Below are 22,498 nucleotides of genomic sequence, written 5' to 3' on the forward strand. Positions count from 1 at the left end.
AGCATTTCTGATCTCACAGAACCACCCCATCAACAATAGCATCACTGAGAATCTGGCACTGCTAAGCATGGCCATACACATTTCGGATTGGCAGAATGCCATCAAAGAAATACACGATTACACTAATGCTTCATTCAGCTAGTGGAAAAATGGAATATGTTTTATGATATAATATTTAGTTTAGCTGAACAGTTCATTATAAGAAGAAATTTGGCTCATCAGTGAATTTAAATTTAGAACCCTTTAATGGCTTAAGCATAAAAGTGAATGAATATCCCCTCCTTCTCCTTCTCGGAGTTTGTAGAATAATGCTAATGATACTGGGTAGGGTTTCAGATACTGATATATTTATATATTCGAAGAAGAGCTGGTAATGTTAACTGTTAGCTTCTGTAATTAATTTTTTTCTTTTACCAAGTGTGTCAACAACAAAATATTAGTTAAATAAGCTATGTAAAATAATATAAAATATTTTGCAACTATTAAAATCATGTTTCATCAAACTACTGGCTAACATAGGAAAATAAAAGTTACAAAATGTTACATAGAGTAATGTTTAAATTATTAAAAAATTATCCAGGCATTTCACGAAAGATGAGAATGCTAGAAGGTTCAAAATACCTAATCTGGAAACTTTGATGTCATATTTGTTTCAGAATTCTGAATTTTCTGATTTTTTAATAAAAATAACACAGTGCTAACATTAGATATTATGAAATACTCCCAGTGCACCTGCGGCAGCACCCTCTAATAAACATACAAATATTCCTGTAGCAAAACATGAAATTTTTATCAAGTAGGATAAATAGATCAGCTCCATATGATTTCAGGTCATATTTGACTGCCAAAAGAATTTCATGAAAATTACAGAAACATTTCCAAGGTTTTCAGAGGCTTCTGAGCTTTGGGATTATAGATCATAATATTACTATTACCAACAGCCCTCCCTGAGCAGTACACATAGGGATAACTTTTATTTTTTTAGTGCTTTTGTGTATTTCACAAATTTTCTATAATAAAACTCAGGTGACTTCTATAATTAGAAATATGTACTTTTAAATACCCTTTTGTTATTTCAGATAAACATATGATGCATCAAGGTCTAGATTGAATGATAACACTTTCAGGATTTAATTTTCTTTGCTGAGTTATTTTTTTACATTGTCAAGCCATTCACTGTTATAACAAAGCTCTTTTACCTTTAACTGTGATGAAACATGCATTTTTATACACATTATAAATATTAGATTGACCATGGAAAAACTACTGCATATTTATTTATGAGATTCTACAGGACCAAGGTTCTATAGAGTCAAGGTTTTTGCGTCAGTGCGATCAATGACCAAGTTCTGCCAGATTGTCCATCTAATGCTAAATGGGGTCATTTGTTACTTCAGGTTTTTTCATGTGATATGACATGAAGAAACATTGAAAAGAATCTCCTTGAACATGCTGAAATTCCTCATGAAATAAGACTTTGAGGAAAAATCTTATGTATGCTTATGTTAAAGAATGTGGATATATTCTTTCTTCAGGATGATATCATCCTCACTGGCAATGCTGTGTGTGTGTGTGTGCGCGCGCACGTGCACACACCCACATGCACACATGCATGCTTAGACATGTGTGGATGGAACACACTGGCATGTTGTATTGGTTCTTTTAACTCCCCACCCTTAACTTATTTATGGGCTTATAAAATTTGAACAGAAACAAATTTCCTTTGGAAATGGCACCTCTAAATGTCTGGAGATTATAAATGCCATACCACAAATTGCTTTATCTCAAAATACCCACATTTCCATAAAATTCTCTCTATATGTACATGTATAAGATATGGGTGTACATATGTATTCTTTTTTTTTTTTTTTTTTGCTACTTTTAGTCTCATTACTGAATCAGTCTAGAGATGCTGAGTGAGTCTTTAGGTAGTTTAATTTATAAGCTTGGGACTCATTAACCTTTGATGACCACATTAAACTTTAAAATAAACCTTAGTCCATAAATAAAAAAAAAATCATTCTCAGCAGCTTTCTCTGAACAAGCTGAAATTTTGTAGTAAGGGTAAAAGTTACTATGGATGCATAAAGGGCAGTAAGATAATTTTAGAAGACAAGATGGTCATTAAAGAAGACAAATACATATTAAAGAGTAGCAGAGTCAATTTAGCATATAATGCCAAACTAAAATCCAAAATAAAATTTATTGCATAGATATTCAAGGGTCATTAGAGCTAAGTTCCTTCTCTGAACGGAGATTTTGATTTTGCAAGTCCTAGCTTAGTTGTGACCAAGAATATTTATTTTTCCATTGCTGTAATTTATGGCTGACAATATTTTTCATGGCCTATTTATCAATTATTATCCTGAAATATTGTAGGAAAATCTGCATTCCAAGCAAGAATTCACTCTATGAGAGGTGAGCGTGTTCTATTAGTGTCTTGTAAGTTGCCACTTAGTTGTGAAACATCTGCAAAAAATGTAGAGGATACTGTCACTTTCCTCAGAGCAATGAGCAAACAGGCAACTCCTCTCTCTAAGTTCCCAAACAGATTACACTGAAGTCCTCAAAGAGATGAGGTACCCCTCTGTATCTTTCCACTAACAGAACAGACATTTGAGATTTGGTAAGACTAGGTGTTATGCACATATTAAAATAGCATAGTTTGCTGGCCAGTTGGGGATGCACACATTCTTGGTCAAAGTTTCATTCACCTAAATAAATCAATAAATTATACTTTCAGGTAGTATCTGAGTTCAAGTAGAAGACAAGACAATATTCTTTATTTCCCATCTGTCTGGGAGGAAAAGCCCCTCCAAAAGGCTCAACTGAGCTAGTGTGATATTTCAGGCTTATTCCTACTATTCATGGGAAGTGAAGACACAACTGAAAAGAATCTCCTTCTGAACTTGCTGGAATTCTCCATATGACAAGAGCCTTGTGCAAAATTTTGTGTGCTCTCAGTTAAAGAATCCATAAGATCCACAGTACTTTGCCTTTCCATGGTTTCAGTTACCCACGGTCAACCCCTGTCTGGATGCACGTGATCCTCCTTCTGACTTATTGTCAGATCAACAGCAGGCTAACACTATGTCACAATGAATGCCTACGTCATTCACCTTGCTTCATCTCCTCACATAGGCATTTTGTCATTTCACATCATCACAAGAAGGATTAGAGTACAAAAAGATATTTAGAGACAGGGAGAGACTACATTCACATAACTTAGAGTATGTGATAATTACTCTAATATTTGTTATTATCGTCAATCTCCTACTGTGCCTAATTTATAAGTTAAACTTTATCATGCGTATGTGTATATAGGAAAAAACATAGTATATATAGGGTTTGGCACTATCTGCAGTTTTGGGCATCCACGGGGGGTGGGGTCTTAAAACACATTCTCACAGGTATCGGGGGTCTACTATATTTAAGAAAGAACACAGTAGGCAGTTACCACTGAGCTGCAGTTGCTCACTAAGGCCAGTGCTGCCTCCTGCTTGCCGAGCTCCAGCCAAAGAAGGGAGGTAAGTAAGGAGGTCTCTGGACCAGGGCTCCTATAAAGCGGACTGCCTGCAAATCCACAGCAGGTGGGAAAGTACCCAGGAAGCAACGGGCTACAAAAGCTGCTGGTAAGAGTGCGCCCTCTACTGAAGGGGTGAAGAAACCTCATCATTACAGGCCTGGTACTGTGGCACTTCCCAGAAGCAGATGCTATCAGAAGTCCACAAACTTCCTTTCTGTGCTTCCAGAGTGCAGCTACTGGTCCTTTGCAGGAAGCAAGTGAGGCCTATCTGCTGGGTCTCTTTGAAGACACCAACCTGTGTGTCATCCATGCCACATGTATAACAGTTATGCCACAAGACATCCGCTAGTACATGGAGAACATGCTTAAGTATCCACTATGATGGAAAACATTTCATTCTTTACAAAAAAGAAATTGTCTTCTTCTTGTCACTGGTAGTTCTGGGGTCAAAAGGTACCTAAGTATATGCTTGCAAGTGAAAAAAATAGGGGACAGAAATCAGGTATTGGCAGTTTTTCCATTTTCATTTGTGTGTGAATTTTTAATATAAACGCAAGGACATAAAGCATTAATGCAAGTCAGTATGTTTCAGTAAACACGTTTTAGCAGTTCAACTTTATAACAATTATAAATAAATCTGCTAAATTTTTCTGGACAATGCCAGCATTTGGATTTTTTAAAAACAAGTACATTTCTTATTGACGGCAACTAGGAGGTATTTGTAGCATTTTTATCATAGAGTAGATTCCATCCGTTCCCTGTGCTTTTCTGAGTTGTCCTACATGCAAGTACATGTTTTTAATGTTGTCTATCTTCTGTGCTCTTCCTGCAAGTTTGCTATTAAAATGCATAAAACTATATATATAAAAAGAAAGAACATACTAAAATAATGGAACGATAATAACGATGGATTTCAGTTTACCAAAAGAGCAAGGTATCGTGTAGAATTAATCAAAACTAACTTCTAATAAATTTAACTTAGAGTCACTTATAAAAAACCTGAATTCCAATTATTTCCTGATCTTTTTATTATTACTTTCTCAATTCCTCTAAAGCCTACTCCTTGGAGCTAGGCAGTTAAATTAAGCTGTTAGACTATTAAAATCAGAGATAGGGCTTGTACATTAGTGAAACTTTCTGTGAAGCATGAAGAAACAAAAGTCAATAACTCTTATTTTGAAAATAAAATGCCTTTACTGCTTTATTTATGGATGAAAATAAATGTTGTATTTCTTTGTTTTTTAATTTTTAACTTGAAGAAAAGCAAGCCAATTCTCACAGTTTTCTAAAATAGAATCAATATTAAAAACAATAACACATGGTGATAATTTGTAATGTGAAATATAACTCTGACTCAAAAAATAGATCTACTTTATACCGTTATGATTTTCAGTACTAACATCAAGGTTAATATATGCCAGATGGCTTACTTACTTTCATTAAGAATTATTAGCATCAAAACTGTTTAAACTAACAACAATTCATCATCCTAATTGGTTTTTCTAAGAGTTAAGGTAAATTATGCAGGAAAAGAATGATATCCTGAGCATCACCATGGCTTAGAGTCAGAAAATTATACCATCGTCTCAAAACTAATTTGACTTTGAACCTTCATCTGGGGGTAGGCAGCTGGTCTAAACTAGTTGAATCAGATCCTTTTGATAGTTTTTTTTTTCCTCCCAAGAGTATGAAAGTTGAGCAGAGACACAGACAAACCAAGGTCACTAAAGTTGAATCATGTTACAGCAGTGTCCCAGGGAAGTTCTGCTGAGTTCTGGAGCTGCCCTTTTTCCTAGGCTGGTTTTTCAACTATTTCTTCAATTCTACTAGCTACCTTGGGATTCTATGCAGTAAATCTCCTTCCTCCTTCTCCTTGCTTTTATCTTGAGAGAGCTGGAATTGCTACCTGCTACATGAAAACAAAAACATAGTAACTGACCTGTCAATTCTGTGCTCTAATTTTCTTATCTCAAAAACTAGACCATACAATACATCAATGGACAATACATACAACTGGACAATACATCAACGCATTATTATTTAAAATGTGTTGACATTTGAAATAACCTACCTTAATCTTTGTTTTTATTTGATTTAACATTAAACATGAGCTATAGAAGAGTTGCTGTCCTTCCTCCGAGTCACATAAAGAGAATCGATAGCAGGACTATATTATCAGAGAAGAGTCTCACCTCGTCACCTTTGTCTCCGGGTATCCCAGGGTAGCCCCGCTCTCCTTTGCTTCCCTAAAAAGACAAGAACTTCAGCTAGTATACTGAATCATTCTGTCATCTTTTAAAACAATGAAAATATCTCTTCTTAGTACATTTGGGACATGTAATTTGGGCAGAGTCAGGAAACAAATAAATGACTTTGCACGTGGCTTTTACACCACTTTTCCAAGATAACTTTCATAAAAAGTAGTGTGTTTAGAATGAGTTTTGTTGGGGCACCTGGGTGGCTCAGTTGGTTAAGCGTCCACCTCTTGGTTTTGGCTCAGGTCATGATCTCACGGTTTGTGAGTTCGAGCCTCGCATTAGCTCTATGTGGACGCTGCTTGGGATTCTCTCTCCCTCTCTCTGCCTCTTCCCCACTCATGCTCTCTTTCCCAAAAATAAATAAAATAAACATTAAAAAATTTTTTAAATCGGTTTTATTTTTCACACTGAATTGAATTACCACAGAAAGCAGAGGAGAAACTGCCTTACCTTTGGTCCCTCTCTGCCTGGGATTCCTGGAGGACCCCGTGGTCCTGTATCACCCTAGAGGACAGAGCAGTAGACAAATGAGAGAAGGTACTATGTGTAACCTACAGGGCCCATCAACGTTCAGCCTGCCATCTCACCTTCTGGGTGATAGAATCATACTTTCCAGGCTCACCAGCGCCTATTTCTTCTCCTTTGTGGCTTTTCAGCCCAGGGACACTGGCTTGGCAGTTGCCACAGAAGTTCTAATGAGTATAGAGATAAGGTTACTGAGAGATTCAGCAAAGTAATCTATAAAAGAGAGATCTGATCAGATATGAACCTCTGTCAGAGATGAATGATAGAGCAACTGATATATCACTACTTTCAGAGAATTGATCCAATTTGAAAAGACTATTTTTTCGTGAGGTAAAAACTACTTATGAAGCTAGTCAATTATATCTGTTGATGACATTGGTGACCTTTGTAAAGCATGTCTATGATGATACTGAAATGGAAGATTCCAAATATATAAGGAAAAGACACATAAGTCAAAAACACAGACTGTTTCAACTGTGTAACTGTATGTCTAAAACGAGAGGCAGTAATAAAGTTTAGAATAACTAACAAGATTACAGACTTCATACAGCCAATCGCATAAATCATTAAAAAAGAGAGAAAGAAAGAAAAAGCTGTGAAGAAAGGATTTCTCTTTCTGAGAGCAAAATTAGTTGGAGAACCGTACACACAGTTTACCAACATTTTGTCAGTGGAAGCACTCATGTGAGAAATAATTACTTGAGTGACTTGGACTTGACTTCTATGTCAAATCCAAGTGCAGATAGGAAATCTAAGTGGAATTACCTTTCCATTGCCTCCTCTGTAACCTTTAGCTGGTGTGGAAAGACTTGAATATAAGTGTCTGAGCCTACAAGATAAACTCCTTATCACATTGTTAAAGAAAAAGTGTTTGCGAAAAGCCCTATAAAGGCTTATTTTTAAATTGTTAGAATAAGAATATGAACAGGAAAGGCACAGAATGGGGACCACTGAGAGGAGGACATAGTTTAATTTTAACAGTTGACAGACGGTAGGACAATATAGGCCTCTTTTCTTCTAGCCCTTTCACCAAAGAGAAGAATCTTGAAATGTGAAAAGGGAACTGAAGCTTTCCATTGGCAAGAAAGCTCATGGATATTCGGGTTCAATATTTTTGACTCAGTGAGTATCAGAACAAGTCTGATTTCCAAAAATATGCTCCTTGGAAGGCTAATTCTGTATGCTATTGAAAAGGTTCTGAGGCAATTTCTCTAAAAACAGCTGGATGAAAGAGTTCTCTTCATGGTGGTCCTTCTCAGAGCTGGTATATATAACAAGGAGCCAGAGTGTGCGATATCTCCCAAAACTAATTTTGCCATTAGGATCTTTTCACACAGCTGATGTATTGGTAGAGGAATTAAAAAAATACATATATATTTGTACATCCACCACTTATAATATCTCAGGCCTGACCTCATTTTCTTTAGGTTTGGATTGCCAGAATGGTAAATCAAGGGAAATGATTTGCCTGCCATGTAAGTGGCTCAACTTGAAAAAAGTCTTTAGATTTTTGTATAGAGAGAATAAAGATGCATCAATTATCAGCCAGTGTACAATCTCACTCAAAGAGGGACTGGCACACAGATTAACCCAGAGGAAGGTCTTTGAAGGGATGTCATTTGGGCCTGGAATTATGTCAGTTCTTTACTACACTTTAATCAAGGGTATTTTTGAAAACAGAAAGCAGATGCTCAAATTCACTACATAAAGACTCTGAACAGAGAGGGAGACTTCATGTGTTGGGAAATAGGATTGGATTTTAAAATTACATTAAGTTGACCTAATAGATCCAATCTCTAATCTAAATCCCTGTATTTGAGGAACAACACACTTTCCTCTTCTATGGGATGCAGTGTGTTGGGACTGTCAGTGGAGGTATCCTGCCTACCTCTCACCAATCAGCTTTCCTGGGACTCAGAAACTCAGGGAGATGATGTTAGGGCTCAAAAAGTGGTGGAACACACTCATTAAAGGGATGCTGCCTTGGTGAAACTATCAATTATGTCCACTTCTGAGGTGTTTGTGTAGTCCTGGCTCTCCTTGTCAGAGTCTACTCACGGTCTTTTTGTCTATTCTGTGAGCCACCCCATATTCTGTCAGGATATGCATTTCTGCTGAAGTATATACATTTTGATCCTAACTATTCTGGGATGGTTAGGTATAACTCTTACAATCCTGCCACTTTCAACATTACTGCCCTTGTGAAGAACTTAAGATAATGTCTGGGGACCTGTGTTCCTGGGTTCAAGTTGCACTTTCTAGCTGTGTGACTCTGAGGAAGCTACTTAGCTACTTAGAACTTCAGTTTCTAATATATAAAACGGGGATACTAGCACAACCTAAATTTACAGGATTATTGTGAAGATTAACTGAGACGATTTAAGTAAAGCAGTGTATTGCCTTCCATGTAACTAGCTCAACTTATATAAGATTTTCCTAAAATCCCCCCAAATATTCTCTTTTGACTTAAAAGAAACTGTTGACTTCTGAAAGTCTTAAAAATCTCTAATATGTTTTTATATTTATATTTATGTTTATATATATATTCTCAAAACTAACATCCAGCAAACACTTATACTAGAATTCTTGAGTCTTTGAATTTAATTCAATAAATATTTAATTTAATTTAACAAATTAACAAATTTAGTAATTTGATAAAATTTATGTACGTCATTGTACAAACCACTGGGCTAAATGGTAGGAATATAAAATAAATCACATTTACACACATATAGCGTAAGTGTGTGTGTGTGTGTGTGTGTGTGTGTATACATATACATTGTCCATTCATATATAAACAGGTAGGACACATAAGGCTTGAGTATAATGTGAAGGGGAACAGATTTTCATATGGGTTCACTCAATCTTAGCATACCATGAATAAATATGCAAATACATAACCTTACAAGTGTCCCATTATCATTCTTTCTCATCTGTGTTACACATAAAATACAGGGTAGTATTAGAGAAAAAAATGGTAGCAAGATTTATCCCTTATGAGATGAATAATGGGTAGAGATAGTTTTTACTTAACAGAGTAACAGGTGTTAGGGCAATTGTTGGCTTTGGAATTTTGCAGCTCACTTTGTAAAATCCCATGACATCAAAGCACAGCCTTGCGAGCTGGCTGTTTATTGAGCAGCACTGGTTTTCAACCTGGGACGGGTGAGGGTAGCTCCAGTGAGAAGGATTAGGTTTCACAGCAGTGAGCCAGGAGTGGTAAACACCCATGAAGAGAAAGCTGTCCCTCCAGAGGAGAGAATGGTCTACTCAAGGGTGTTGATGACACTGTTCCTCCCATGTAGCTCAACTCAGAACTACCACTTTCACCTCCCCCCCACCCCTTATACCCAAACAGACAGGGATGTAAAGAAGAAGAGAATGGAGGGGTTAGTAAAAGTGGCACAAGATACGTAAAAATATGTGTTCCTTTTTCTATCTAAAAGATGTTCTGCCTTTTAAAAATGGAATTTTAGTTCATGCTAAGCAATTAACTCAGTTCTGACAAAGATTTCCTTCCTAATTTTTCCTAAAAGTTAATACATAATTTCTTACATAGCAACAGAATACCTTGAGCAGGACACCGATGTCTCCCAAGAGAGGAAGTGCGATCTGCAGTTAAGGAGAAAAAAAACCCAGTATGTGTTCATACATATACGTGCACATGATACAATACAAACATATAATACAATGCAGATGTTTTTTTCTCCAAGTGTCATGTCAGTTGAAATTTGTCATGGGGCTTCTAAGAGGATCACTGTCAGAATGGTTGACTTTCACGTTATATTTCATGTCACGAAATAGCCATATGACACCAGCAGACCTCATAACTGTATCTGAGAAATATTCACTACTCCTCTACTATGAACATGTAAACACACCCTGGTTGTTCTGATTCTGCATCTCTATTTTATATTTCCATGACACGGCAACTTTTATGCCAACACTAATATAGTCTTGGTTTTAAATAATACATAAAGGTAAATCATTTATTAAACGGAAGTCGCCACTCTGCCAAGCAAATTATCAGGCTGTTGAGAAATATGAAAAGTAAACAATGAATTTGCCTTAAAGTTCTTTCTCACTGAAGTTCAAAAGAGCCAATAGGTGGCTTACGTGATATGCAAGAGAGACACTGAAGGAACTTGGGCAGTGTTCCGGCCTTGTGTCTTAAAATGTCCTTTCAGAGAGGCACTGTAAACCCAAGTAATGCTTTATAAGAATTCTAGATGATGCACACATGATTCACTCAGCAGTGAAGTTAAAGTAAGGCCAAAATATGCCTCTGCACGTAGCTTATAAAGGCACTCACGGCACAGCCAGTGTGGGAGGGAGAAGGATTTGGGAGACTTAGAACCGAGAGGCCAGATTTGGATTTTATCATATAAAACTCTTAATACAATGTCATGTACCATATGGCCTCTCAAATTATAACTGCTGATTCTGAGGCTATTTAAAGGGATTTCACTGTTGCTCAAAGCAAGGTTCATCCTGAAATAAAACTTTGGAACACACATTTAGTGCTTAAACCCATTTTTCAAGAGCCTACTCAAGCCAGTTTTTGTAATTTAATCACTTCAGTGTTTTAAGGCCACAGAATCAATGGATATTCACCCTGTTGTAGGTAACTTACCTGAAAACTTTCATTTAGAAAAATGAAATTCATTTAGTCAATGGCATTAGAAAGAATAGAAATTGTGGCTATATATTTTAACTCAATTTTCCAAGGGATTGAGACATTATGTGCCAAGGCACAGCCTGGGGCAAAATTGTAGAGCTGAATTATACCCTTAGGAAATAAGTATTCATCACACACACAAAAATGCTGATGCAGCTTGAATTTTCACCCCTCTACAAAATAATGGGGATAAACAAAATCACCAAGCAGTTACTGAGCATTCTAATTAGTTTGGACAGCAAAAGTTGCTCGGTAGGCTATTTGGCTTCTGGGTGCATTAAAGATACATAAATCAGGCACATTCTGTTGACATACCGGGTCACCTGGGGGGCCTGGCAGACCTGGCTTTCCATCCCTCCCTGGAGCTCCCTGAAAAACAGAATCATTGTGTTCAAATCCTTGCACAGTGGCACGGGTGCAGAGTAAAATGCGTGGTGGGTAGGAGGAGGTACAGATGGTCCTTACATCATTCCCTGGGGTCCCTGGAGTTCCTGGCAATCCAGGGAGACCTCGAGGACCCTGGAAATGGGGGAAAATAGTTACTTATGGGGACAGTTTTTCAGTAATTTTCCCCAAGTAAGCAAGCTGGATTTGCTGTGCCAAATAACTTGGTTAAGTAGCTTACCTGAATACCTGGCTCTCCAGCTGGTCCTTGCGAGCCCTGAGTAGAATCAGATCCAATTATCAGAATTCCTCCAGAAATATCCATAAATTATGCAAGTGAGATCAAGAGCTATGTATTGTAACTTACTTAGTCGAACAACAGGGCTTGCCAACTTGCGCACACTGAAAACTCTCTGTGATGATGGCTAAGACTTTTGGATGGCAGGTAAACACTTAACCAGATGTCTGTTGCTTGCAACCTGAGCATGGCTTTGCTCAGATGCCTGGGATATCTGTCTCTCTCAGTACCATCATGTGTTCCTCCACCTTCACAAACACACTATGCACCCAAATTCTAGCTGTTCAGAAACTCCTGATAAAGTAATGGGCTCAGGACTTCCTTTCCTTTCTGCTTTCTACTTTCTACTTTGAGTCATTTCTGTATTTGAAGAAATTGCCAGAATCAGTGTTCAGTGACAGCAGTAGAAAGTAAAGCATCAATCAGCTATTCTTTTCTACTTTAGAAAATTGGAATTTGGGGTAATAAAGAGGAGGCTGGGAAATTATCAGTGAACCTAATGACAATAGCTCTATCCCTGTTACATAACCACAGACTGAGGAAGGAGGAACTGATGACCTAAGTAAGTAAAGGGCTGGGTTCTCAGCTGTTGACTTCAGTAACTGCCTACCAACATTTCCTTTCTTATTTATTTATTTATTTATTTATTTATTTATTTATTTATTTATAAAATGTTTATTTATTTGAGAGACAGAGAAAAGAGAGTGCACATGTGAGCAGGGGAGACACAGAAAGAGAGGGGGAGAGAGAATCCCAAGCAGGCTCCAGGCTGACAGTGCAGAGCCTGACATGGGGCTAGATTGAATGAACCATGAGGTCATGACCTGAGCTGAAATCAAGACTTGCACAGCTAACCCACTGAGCCACCCAGGTGCTCCTCTTTTCTTATTTTATAAAATAAATATTCATATGACTATTAGTCAAAGCTACTTTTTGTTCCCTTTCTATTTATATTGTGACCTTAGTTATTAATATATTTTTTATTTTTTGTTTCAATCTCTTTCACTCCCTTAATAGTTTCCTGATCTGTGTTTTTACTTTGTTTAATCTTCCATCTCAGTGGTCTTTTATATTCTTGCCCTGCAAAATCGATCACATACAATATAACCATTCACTATTTATGCCTTCTTTTAGCTTTTGTGATAACTTCATTATAAGGCCAATTTCCCAAATTAATGTCACTAGAATAAGTGTTTATTTCTACTTTTCTCATTCCAAAATCTTTTATGTTTTTTCATAGTAAATAAAAAGTTTTATCTCTTATTACTATTTAGTCAACAAGTATGCACATGGGGGTCATTATTATCAGGCACTGTCCTTGTAGCTAAGAAAACTGGGCATTAAAAAAATGGGCACTAAAAGCTGCCCATTCTTTATGTTCACTATTATAAACAACTTCTATTATCTCTTCCTGAAGATATTACTGAAGAGATTTTTGACATCATCTCATTTATACACACCATTCACTTTAAATATTCACTTTTTATTTTTTCATTAAAAACAAACAGTAATATACAAAACCCGATCTTAGGCATGTGTACAATCTTACACACATTCATTTGTACTTTTTAAAATAGAGGAGAGAAACAAAGGGTTAAATAACTGCTCCTAATCCAAAATCAGTGTCTGTGAGATCAGCATCTGTGGGTCAGCAAACAGTAAGCACCTTCTCTGTGCTCAGTGACTTAACCCCAGTGCTCATTAATCCTCTCTCTCTGATTAGTGCTTACTTCTATTTCCTCTTCTGACCATTTCACTTTTTTTTTCTTCTTCTTTTTTTTAAGTTTATTCATTTTTCTTTTTGAGAGAGACAGAGAATGATGGGGGAGGGGCAGAAAGAGAGGGAGACATGGAATCCGAAGCAGGCTCCAGTTCTGTACTGACAGCACAGAGCCTGATGCAGGGCTCGAACCCATAGACCGTGAGATCATGATCCAAACCAAAGTTGGACGTCCAACTGACTGAGCCACCCAGGTGCCCCTCATTTTTCTCTTCTTATTCAAATTTGTCACTGGGTTTTATTTTACTGTTGGAATGCACAGGGTTTCAAAAGCTTGATAGAATTTCACTTACTGTTGGGCCAGGAACTCCCAGCCCTGGGGGACCTCTGTCGCCTGGGGAACCATGGACACCTGGGAGTCCTCGTTCACCCTGTGCAATGAGAGGCTTCTGTGAGTGCGAGGGTCAGGGGACAAAAAATTTCAGGCTGTATTTTATTTTTAATTCTTTAGAAATAATCTATGATATTTTTATACCTTTGGCCCACGTGGACCAGGTGCTCCAGGATTTCCATCTAATCCCTACAATAAAAAAAAAAGGAGATAAATACATTTCTTTTTCTAAAAACATTAAAAGCATCTTAGAAGTTATAACTCAAAAATGTTTTGTTGTTCTTCATCTTTCTTGAATAAACCCTTTTCTATAAAAGAATAAGGAACAGGAAATACAGATTTCCACCAGGTTATAGATTTTTGTATAGTTACTTTAACATATAAGATGTTTTCATTTTTAGGGGAGGTGGGTGGGGGATGGGTGAAATAGGCGATGGAGATTAAGAGTACATTTAATCATGATGAGCACTGAATAATACAGGGAATTGCTGAATCACTGTATTATACACCTGAAACTAATATAACACTGTATGTTAACTACACTGGAATTAATATTTAACACTTAATAAAAAAGATGTTTTTATCTTTAAAATAAGGCATCTAATACTGAGAACTATTTATTATCAATAATTAATATAAAAAGTCAAATAGGAGGGAAAAAAAGGCATGTGAAATAGGCTTATTGGTTATTTAGACTTTTCAGCTATTCAGTTTTTGTTATGTCCTGGAAATAGTCTGGGCCACAAGGACATTTTCTGCATATGACCATCATTGGCCATGCCTGCAGAGCCTCTGGAAAGAAAATTTCAGGCAGCTCTTCTGTTTTAACATAGCATCCTAGGAAGGTTTATGATTTAAAACTAGTGTATCTTACTAGGCTCCATAGATCCCTAAAGAGTTCATGCAGAAGATTCAGGGAGGCCTATGAATCTTTCAAAAATGTATGTAAAATGGGTATGTGCATTTTCTCAGAAGAGAGCCCTTTGCTTGCATCAAATTTCCAAAGAAGTTAGATTTCTTATCTAAAGAACAAGATGAATATTTTGTTTTCTGCAGACCTCAACTTATTCCTATACTTGTGATCTGAACCTGGGAATACATGAAGGGTAATTAATGAACTTTCAAGGGAAATATTAGTAAAAGGGCTGGTACTTACTGGTTCCCCTGGCAGGCTTTTCCCTGGAGGACCAGCCTCACCTTTGGGACCTGGAAGTCCAGGAGGACCTATAATCCCACCTGGATCTCCCTGAGGAAAAGAAGATTCTTATGTTATTGTTCAGGTTCATGGTGGGAGCTATGGAGGCAGCAGTTTTCATTGCTTCCAGTTGTAGCCAAACTTCATTTTCTCACTCATTCAGCCCTATTTATGGAGGGCCTCATTCATGTCAGGCACTGTTCTAATTATCTTAGGTGCACTTAGATTTTGTGGTGAGGTATGTTACAAGTTTAGCAGTATCATGCCATATGTATAAATATATGTGTGTATAAATGTATGCACAAAAAGAGCATCTACTCAGAAAGTTCTTTAGATGATCTTCATGTTTTCTTTAAGTTCCTTTCCAGTAATGGTTCAACAATTAATATGTGTCTGTACGTCCCCTGCACAATCCTGGCAGCCTTGTCTTATCCTTTTGCCGTACCTACCCACCCCCACCTCCCAAATCGCAGTGCCCTTCTGATCCTCTGTCTCTCCTTCCCACCTAGCTACTCAATGCATAAAATGTATACCTTTTCTCCTTTAATGCCTTGCTTTCCTGGGATACCATGTTCTCCTGGCAATCCCTAGAAAATTCAGAATTAATGGGAAAGAACAATTAGAATATCTCTTATTATGAGAACATATCTATCTGTGAGTCTTTGTCATGAGAACAGAATTGTAACATGTAAACTATAAGAGGATGGGTTGGTTTTGGCCTGTTAAAAAGGAAAACACATTGGTGAAAATATGTGGTTTGTTGTTTCTTTTTTTTTTTTTTAATATATGAAATTTATTGTCAAATTGGTTTCCGTACAACACCCAGTGCTCATCCCAAACGGTGCCCTCCTCAATACCCATCACCCACCCTCTGTGGTTTGTTGTTTCAAGTGAAGTAGCCTGGAGCTAATGGAAAAGAAACTAAGGGAGAATTGAACCAAATGCCCCATTCATATTATCGCCAAGAAAGGGTGAAGGGATGGTGGTTGGTAGCATCACAGCACGATTTAGAACAACAATGGAGTAAACAGGAAGATATACCCTTATTATGTTTGGCAACAGTGGCTCTTTCCCTTTTGATTTTATTCTCTTTCTTAGCTCCAATTACTATCACTTCATCTCACTCTTGGTCACTTATGGCTCCACCTGTGCCACCATCATTTTATTCTTTTCATGAGATCTCTCCATGAGGTACACCTATATTGGTTCATTAAATGGCTTGGGGAGGGGGGCGGGCGCAAGAAAAAGCTTTGCCCACAAACTGAATGTTCAAAGTACAAGCAGAACAAAGGCACTGAAAGACCTCTGGAGGCGCAGTCAAGAAGCATAGAGAATAGAGCAAGAGGTCATGGGACTGTTCCCAAGATGATAGGAAAAGGAGAGATTCCAATAGTTGCATAGAAAGTGCTGGAATTGTGGCTACATAGAGATAAGTTTCCAAGAAATTTTGGCCAAGCATTTCTGTTGTTATGCTCAAGTGAGGACTGATGGTGAGTCTTAGCTCCCAAGTGCCTAGAAGGCCAGGCTAGGGAGGTTGTCCAAGGAACAAAAGTCTTAGTGGGGGAATCGATAGAAAAATGCATTTAAAGGACAACAGAGAGAGAGACAGACAGACAGAGAGACAGACAAACAGAGGATAGTGAGACCACTAGAATTAGGTTCTAATGCAACCTGAGGACCATCTTCCAATGGCATTATAGAAATATTTTCTGCTAAAGGATTTGCTCTTTTTGGAGGCTCTTGCAATAAAACAGTAACAGAAGCTTTGGAAGTGCCTTTTTTTGGACAGAGAATTGAGCCAAAGTCATGCATAATGAAAATGCTTTCTTTCTTTCTTGGTTTTCCTTATTTCTTTTGATGTTTCCAGTCTTCGCTACTGTTGGTACACCTCTGACAAGCATGTCCAAAATGATGACTTAGTTAACCTGACTTCCAAAGACTGATTTATTAAGCTAATGATATTCAAAAGGATCTCATATGAATATATGAAGGTGCTAGCAGCCTTCCTGATAACCCCTGACACTAGGTTTGATCAGTCTTGGCAGTAGATGTGACCCATGTCTTTGGAAAAGGTGGTACAACTCAGTCACATGAAAACATGCTGACATTCTTTAAGACATCGATTTAATTCCCACATATCAAAGAGACCTGTATATACTATACATACAATATCTCCTGGTGGTCCTCTGGGTCCCATAGAGCCTTCAGGTCCTTGCTGACCCTAAAAGAAAGGTGATATGTAGTTCAACTTTGTTAAAAAACAGATTGTCCTTGAATATATATAAAACATGGTATGAACTTCATCTGTAGAAAGACGGGCTTTCTACCATCCTACCTTCTCTGAATAATTCTGAAATGTGCTTTGGGCTGACAAAGATAGTTTGAAGATGTTCTCATTTAAATGGGTCTTTTCCCACCAGCAAGTGAGGCCATGATAACCTCCCTCACCCATTGGTGGGAGCGCATCACATAAATCTCTCCTGCACCTCCCAACAGCTGGTCTTTCTTGGGACACCCCTGCGGAATCCCACATGGGGAACTCAAGCATCTCAGAGCTGCATAATTTGGGCTTACAAATTGAATCTTGAGTCCTGTTCATTTTAAGGATATAGTTCAGGGTCATAGGTTTCGCTCACATTATTTACTCATAAAGGGTTTAGGGATGCTATTGTGAATATGCTTTGAAAAAGAGTTTAAAAATCTTACTGTGAACCAGAAAGCACAATTACTATATGTGTAATAAATGCAGCCAATAGGGGGGAAATCACCATGGCAACATGATAAAATCTCTGAGAACGTTTGTGAAGAAAATGAGTGGCACACCAAAGCACTTTGTTTTGTACAGAAATGGCTACAACTCCAAAATTATTTCCTCTTTAACTCAGTTATTTCTTATATACCTTTAGTCCTGGACTTCCTATTAAACCGGGGGCACCAGGATCTCCAGGTTCGCCCTAAACATGTGGGTGGGAAGGACAGTGAAATGGTTAATGCAATCTTCACAATCTCATTAGGTTGGAGATGCCATAAAGAAGGTTATGAGATTACCTTTATTCCCTGTGATCCCATTATCCCAGGTTCTCCCTGTAAAAAAAAAACAAAACAAAAACAAACAAACAAAAAAAACAAAAAACCATTTATGTAATGCTTAAACTCAGATGGGGATGAGCATCTCTAATACTTGAATTCGTCTGCATTTCTACTAATTAACATAGAATAAAGGGGGAGATTATGGACAGCATGATGAAGTCAAGGAGGGGGTCACTCTAAAACATGATTTAAAATACTTATTGATACCAAGTAAATAATAACTCCTATTTTCTTTCTTCTTTATAATAGTTTTCTCCCCAGTATCCCTTTTGACTCTACAATCATATCTCATTAGCAATCATTGCATTCTCTACTTAGCTGACTTTGTTATGATTTGCCACCAGCTCATCCTATATCTCAGAGAATTAAAACTTCAGATGAAGAAGGAAAAGAAAGAGTGGAATTTAAGTTTATATGTCATGGTGATTCTACTATTGGGTATATGTACTTAATGAAAAAAAAAAAACAAAAAAATTAAGGTTACATAAAAGAGTACAATATTGGCTGTAATGAGTTTGCTTTTCTTATTTTCATGACTTATTATTGATCCTTTTGATATAATCACCCCATTTGATAAATTTAATTTGTACCATTAACAGAATTTTTGAAAAAAAACTGTATCTTATATTTAAATTTTATATTTTAGATATATTAAGTGTGTACCTTTCAAGACATTCATGTCCCATTACAAACAGTAATGGTTAAAGAAAATATACATTACCTAAGCCAAATGGTAAAGTGCCATCAAATGATAAAACTTAACAAGGTTTAAAATTTCTCATTTATCAAAATAAGAGTAAAAAATCACAAAGGAAAAAGTAAAATGCTCAGAGAGGTTATTTTATCAAATCTGTTAGACTCCACAGTAAACATACCAGAAATCAGAGAGAGAGAAATCGATGAAGTAGAAAACACAAGATAGTGATAAAACATCTACTTACTCTATCTCCCTTTTCACCTTTTGTAAAAGCTTCCCCCTAGGAAAATGGGTAGAAAACAGAAGCAATTATAAACACTTTTGGAAATAAACTCTCCAAAACTGGATATGGATGAATCCTGCAGGCCAAACTCAGGCCTCTGTCACAAAAAAGTCCCTGAGATGACTCAGAATGTCACACAGTCTGCTTGCTCAGTTTAAAGGGAGCATATGAGAATTAATTAAAAAACTCATATTCCCAAGTGAACAGTAAGTTAATCATTCTAATACTATTTTGAGAATCCTGAGTGGAACAAATTGGAATGCTGCCCAAGGCCGAAGCTTCCTTTTTCATGGTTCACATAGAAGCTGATCGCATTCTCTCTCTCCCTGCACCTCCTCCTCCCCCACCCCCCACACACATATTGAGGCTTTCTCTCATTAGCTTTTCTGTTCCTCAAGTCACATGTATGCGATTTCATTTACTTTTCACAACAGTGCTGTGAGGAAGATATGGTCCCATTTCAAGTATGAGGAAAGAGACTCAGAAAGGTTCTGCGTAACTGAGTTATTTCCCCTAAAATAGCACTCACCCATTTTATGTCTCCTTGTTTATCTTGCCTATAAACTCTGTGAATGTAGGGATTTAATTGATCTCAACTATCATAGTATCTCTGGTGTACTGTTGGTGCCCAGTAAAAGTTTATTAAATTAGAGAATTTAAAGTTATGCAGACATAACAGTAATAGCTGATGTTCATTAAATCCTCATAATGTATCAAACACTGATCTAATCACTGTTCTAGTTCCTTCTTATGTGTCACTGGGGTAGGTACCATTAGAACACCCATTTACGGATAACGAAAATGAGGCACAGAGAAGTTAAGTAATTTCCCCAAGTCACATAGCCAGTGAGAAGTCATTCAGGATTTAAACCTAGACAACCTGAATTCAAACCCAGGCTTTGGTTACTCATTCTTATTTGATTTGTAATTTGATTTACTTATTATTTGAAATGAGTGAATTGACAATAAGATGGAAACCATACATCAAAATTTTTTTTCTCTTGCATATGAAAGTCAAGAGAAAACATGAGAACCATAGGTAAATAATACTACGCTTAAAGGTCCTCTTAGGGACTGCTAGTCTTTTAAACAAATCACTAATGGGAGATAAGTGGTTAGTAAATAAACCTCTGTGGTTTGCGCCTCATGTCCTATGTGCTCAGGACTAGAGGGCTCACCTTATTGTCTTCCATATTTCCCAGCAACCTTGCAGTTACCCGGGGGCAGGCAGCTAGTATTGGCAATGCAATGTGAGCAGATGTAACATGTGTTACTGCAGGCTGAGGTAAGGAGGAGCCCAGTCCTGATGTTCCAGTCCCACTTTCCCCACCGTGGTGACCGAGAAGGTTGTGTATACCAGATGGCTGAGTTACATGGGGGTAATCAGCCTGGTACCTGAATGCAGTGAGGGTCAACACCCACTCCTCCCAACCCAACCATGCTGGGCATGCAGCATGAGCAAGAAATAATCTTTCTTGCATTAAGCCACAGAGATTTCAGGGTTAATGTGTTACCTAGCATAACTTAGCCTACCCTGTTGTGCCTCATATCTAGCCCACATGATTAAATCTCTTATTTTTGGTTGTGTGCCGGGTCGCTCAGCTGGTTAAACATCCAACTCTTGATTTCAGCTCAGGTCATGATCTCACAGTTCATGAGTTCAAGCCCCACATCGGGCTCTGCACGGCCTGCTTGGTATTCTCTCTGTCCCTCCCCTGCTCACACTCTCTCTCTCAAAATAAATAAATAGAGCTTAATTTTTTTAATCTCTTATTATTGGTTAATTGCTATACATTAAATCAGAGCATTATTTATAATCTTGTCTTTCAGCCTTAATTCAAAAAATTCTATTTGATTTTTAAGATAAGAGATGATGTTATTTAGATATAAGCATGGGCCACATTGCTTCTATAACTGCTTATTTGCTTATATCACATTGCTTATATCATGCTTATTTAGAGCCACTGTGAATCCATATTGATTAAAGTAACAGGTTAAAAAAACAATAATAAAAAAATAAAACCAGGAGCCTGGTTATCTCAAGACTTGATATTTAGTCCTAGCTCCAATGGTCACTATCTGGGTCAAGTACCTTGCCTTTTAGAACCTCTCTTTCTTTATCTGAGGTTTAACCAGATGATCTCTTTTAAGTATCTTTTAGCTCTGATATGTTACACATAAAGTTATATTCTAAATGTTTAGTAGCGGGGGAGAGGGGAACTGCCATTCAGGATAAATGGTTCAGAACTCAAATCTGTATGAAAATCATTCCTCTTTTTGGGACTTTTGGTGATTTTGCTAAGTCAGGTCCAGATTCTGTTCTGGAATAGAGTGTGAGAGGGATGCCTGAGTGGCTCAGTCGGTTAAGTGTCCAACTTTCAGCTCAGGTCATGATCTCATGGGCTGTGGGTTCGAGGCCCATGTCGGGCTCTATGCTGACAGCTCAGAGCCTGGAGCCTGCATCAGATTCTGTGTGTGTGTGTCTCTCTCTTTGCCACTCCCCAACTTGTTCTCTCTCTCTCTCTCTCTCTCTCTCTCAAAAATAAACAAACATTAAAAAAAAAAAGGAAAGAAAGAAAGTGTGAGACCACAAAGGGCTAAACTCTGCATAACATTGTAAAAATGTGTTTCTTTTATGTGGGGGGCAGAGAGGAAGGCAGGCAAGATCTTAAAGTAGTTCCCCCTTATCTGTGATTTCACTTTCCATGATTTGTCACTCACAGCCAACTGCAGTTTGGAACCAGATGATCCTCCTTCTGAGGAATCATCATGTCAATAATAGCCTAACACTATGTCACAACACCTACATCATTCACCTCACTTCATCTCTTCACGTAGGCATTGATGATTTCACTTCATCACAAGAAGGGCGAGTGCAGTACAAGATATTCTGAGAGAGAGCACATTCACATAACTTATCACAGTATATTATTATAATTGTCCTATTTTACTATTAGTTATTGTTGAGGATCTCTTGCTGTGCCTAATTTATAAATTAAACTTTACCGTAGGTATGTGTGTATGCACGTATATGAAAAAACAGTGTATACAGTTGACCCTGAACAACACAGGTTTGAATTGCATGGGTTTACTTATATGCAGATTTTTTTATAGTACAGTACTGTAAAATGCATTTTCTCTTATGATTCTCTTAGTATTTTCTTTTCTCTAGCTTCCTTATTGTAAGAATACAGTACGATACACATAACATAAAAAATATGTGTTAATCAGTTGTTCATTGGTCAGCAGTAGGCAATTAGTAATTAAGTTCTGGGGAGTCAAAAGCAATATGTGGATTTTCAACTATGTTGGGGCTTAGTGCCCCTAACCCCCATGTTGTTCAGGGTCAACTGTATAGGGTTCGGTACTATTGGCGGTTTTAGGCATCCTGCTGGAGGTCTTGGCACCTATCCTCCTTGAACAGGTGGGACTACTGTATAGGGACGTGGAATA

At 37.5% G+C, this 22,498-nt stretch overlaps 1 protein-coding gene across 1 annotated transcript in view; it reads right to left on the reverse strand.

Moving 5' to 3' along the window:
• COL19A1 (collagen type XIX alpha 1 chain) overlaps positions 1-22,498 on the reverse strand; it is a 345,794-nt gene that overhangs the window by 51,442 nt on the left and 271,854 nt on the right. Inside the window, exons 21-35 of the mRNA XM_019417657.2 lie at positions 19,007-19,042; positions 18,024-18,059; positions 17,876-17,929; positions 17,143-17,196; positions 15,509-15,562; positions 14,937-15,026; positions 13,925-13,969; positions 13,743-13,820; positions 11,613-11,648; positions 11,453-11,506; positions 11,303-11,356; positions 9,880-9,921; positions 6,372-6,476; positions 6,235-6,288; positions 5,719-5,772 (exon numbers count right to left, since the gene is read on the reverse strand). Coding sequence (XP_019273202.2) covers positions 5,719-5,772; positions 6,235-6,288; positions 6,372-6,476; positions 9,880-9,921; positions 11,303-11,356; positions 11,453-11,506; positions 11,613-11,648; positions 13,743-13,820; positions 13,925-13,969; positions 14,937-15,026; positions 15,509-15,562; positions 17,143-17,196; positions 17,876-17,929; positions 18,024-18,059; positions 19,007-19,042 — 846 coding nt within the window. The remainder of the gene's footprint in view (positions 1-5,718; positions 5,773-6,234; positions 6,289-6,371; positions 6,477-9,879; positions 9,922-11,302; positions 11,357-11,452; positions 11,507-11,612; positions 11,649-13,742; positions 13,821-13,924; positions 13,970-14,936; positions 15,027-15,508; positions 15,563-17,142; positions 17,197-17,875; positions 17,930-18,023; positions 18,060-19,006; positions 19,043-22,498) is intronic.

This window comes from Panthera pardus, unplaced genomic scaffold (genome assembly GCF_024362965.1).
Source record: "Panthera pardus isolate Hobbes unplaced genomic scaffold, ASM2436296v1 HiC_scaffold_17, whole genome shotgun sequence".
Taxonomy (NCBI): Eukaryota; Metazoa; Chordata; class Mammalia; order Carnivora; family Felidae; genus Panthera; species Panthera pardus.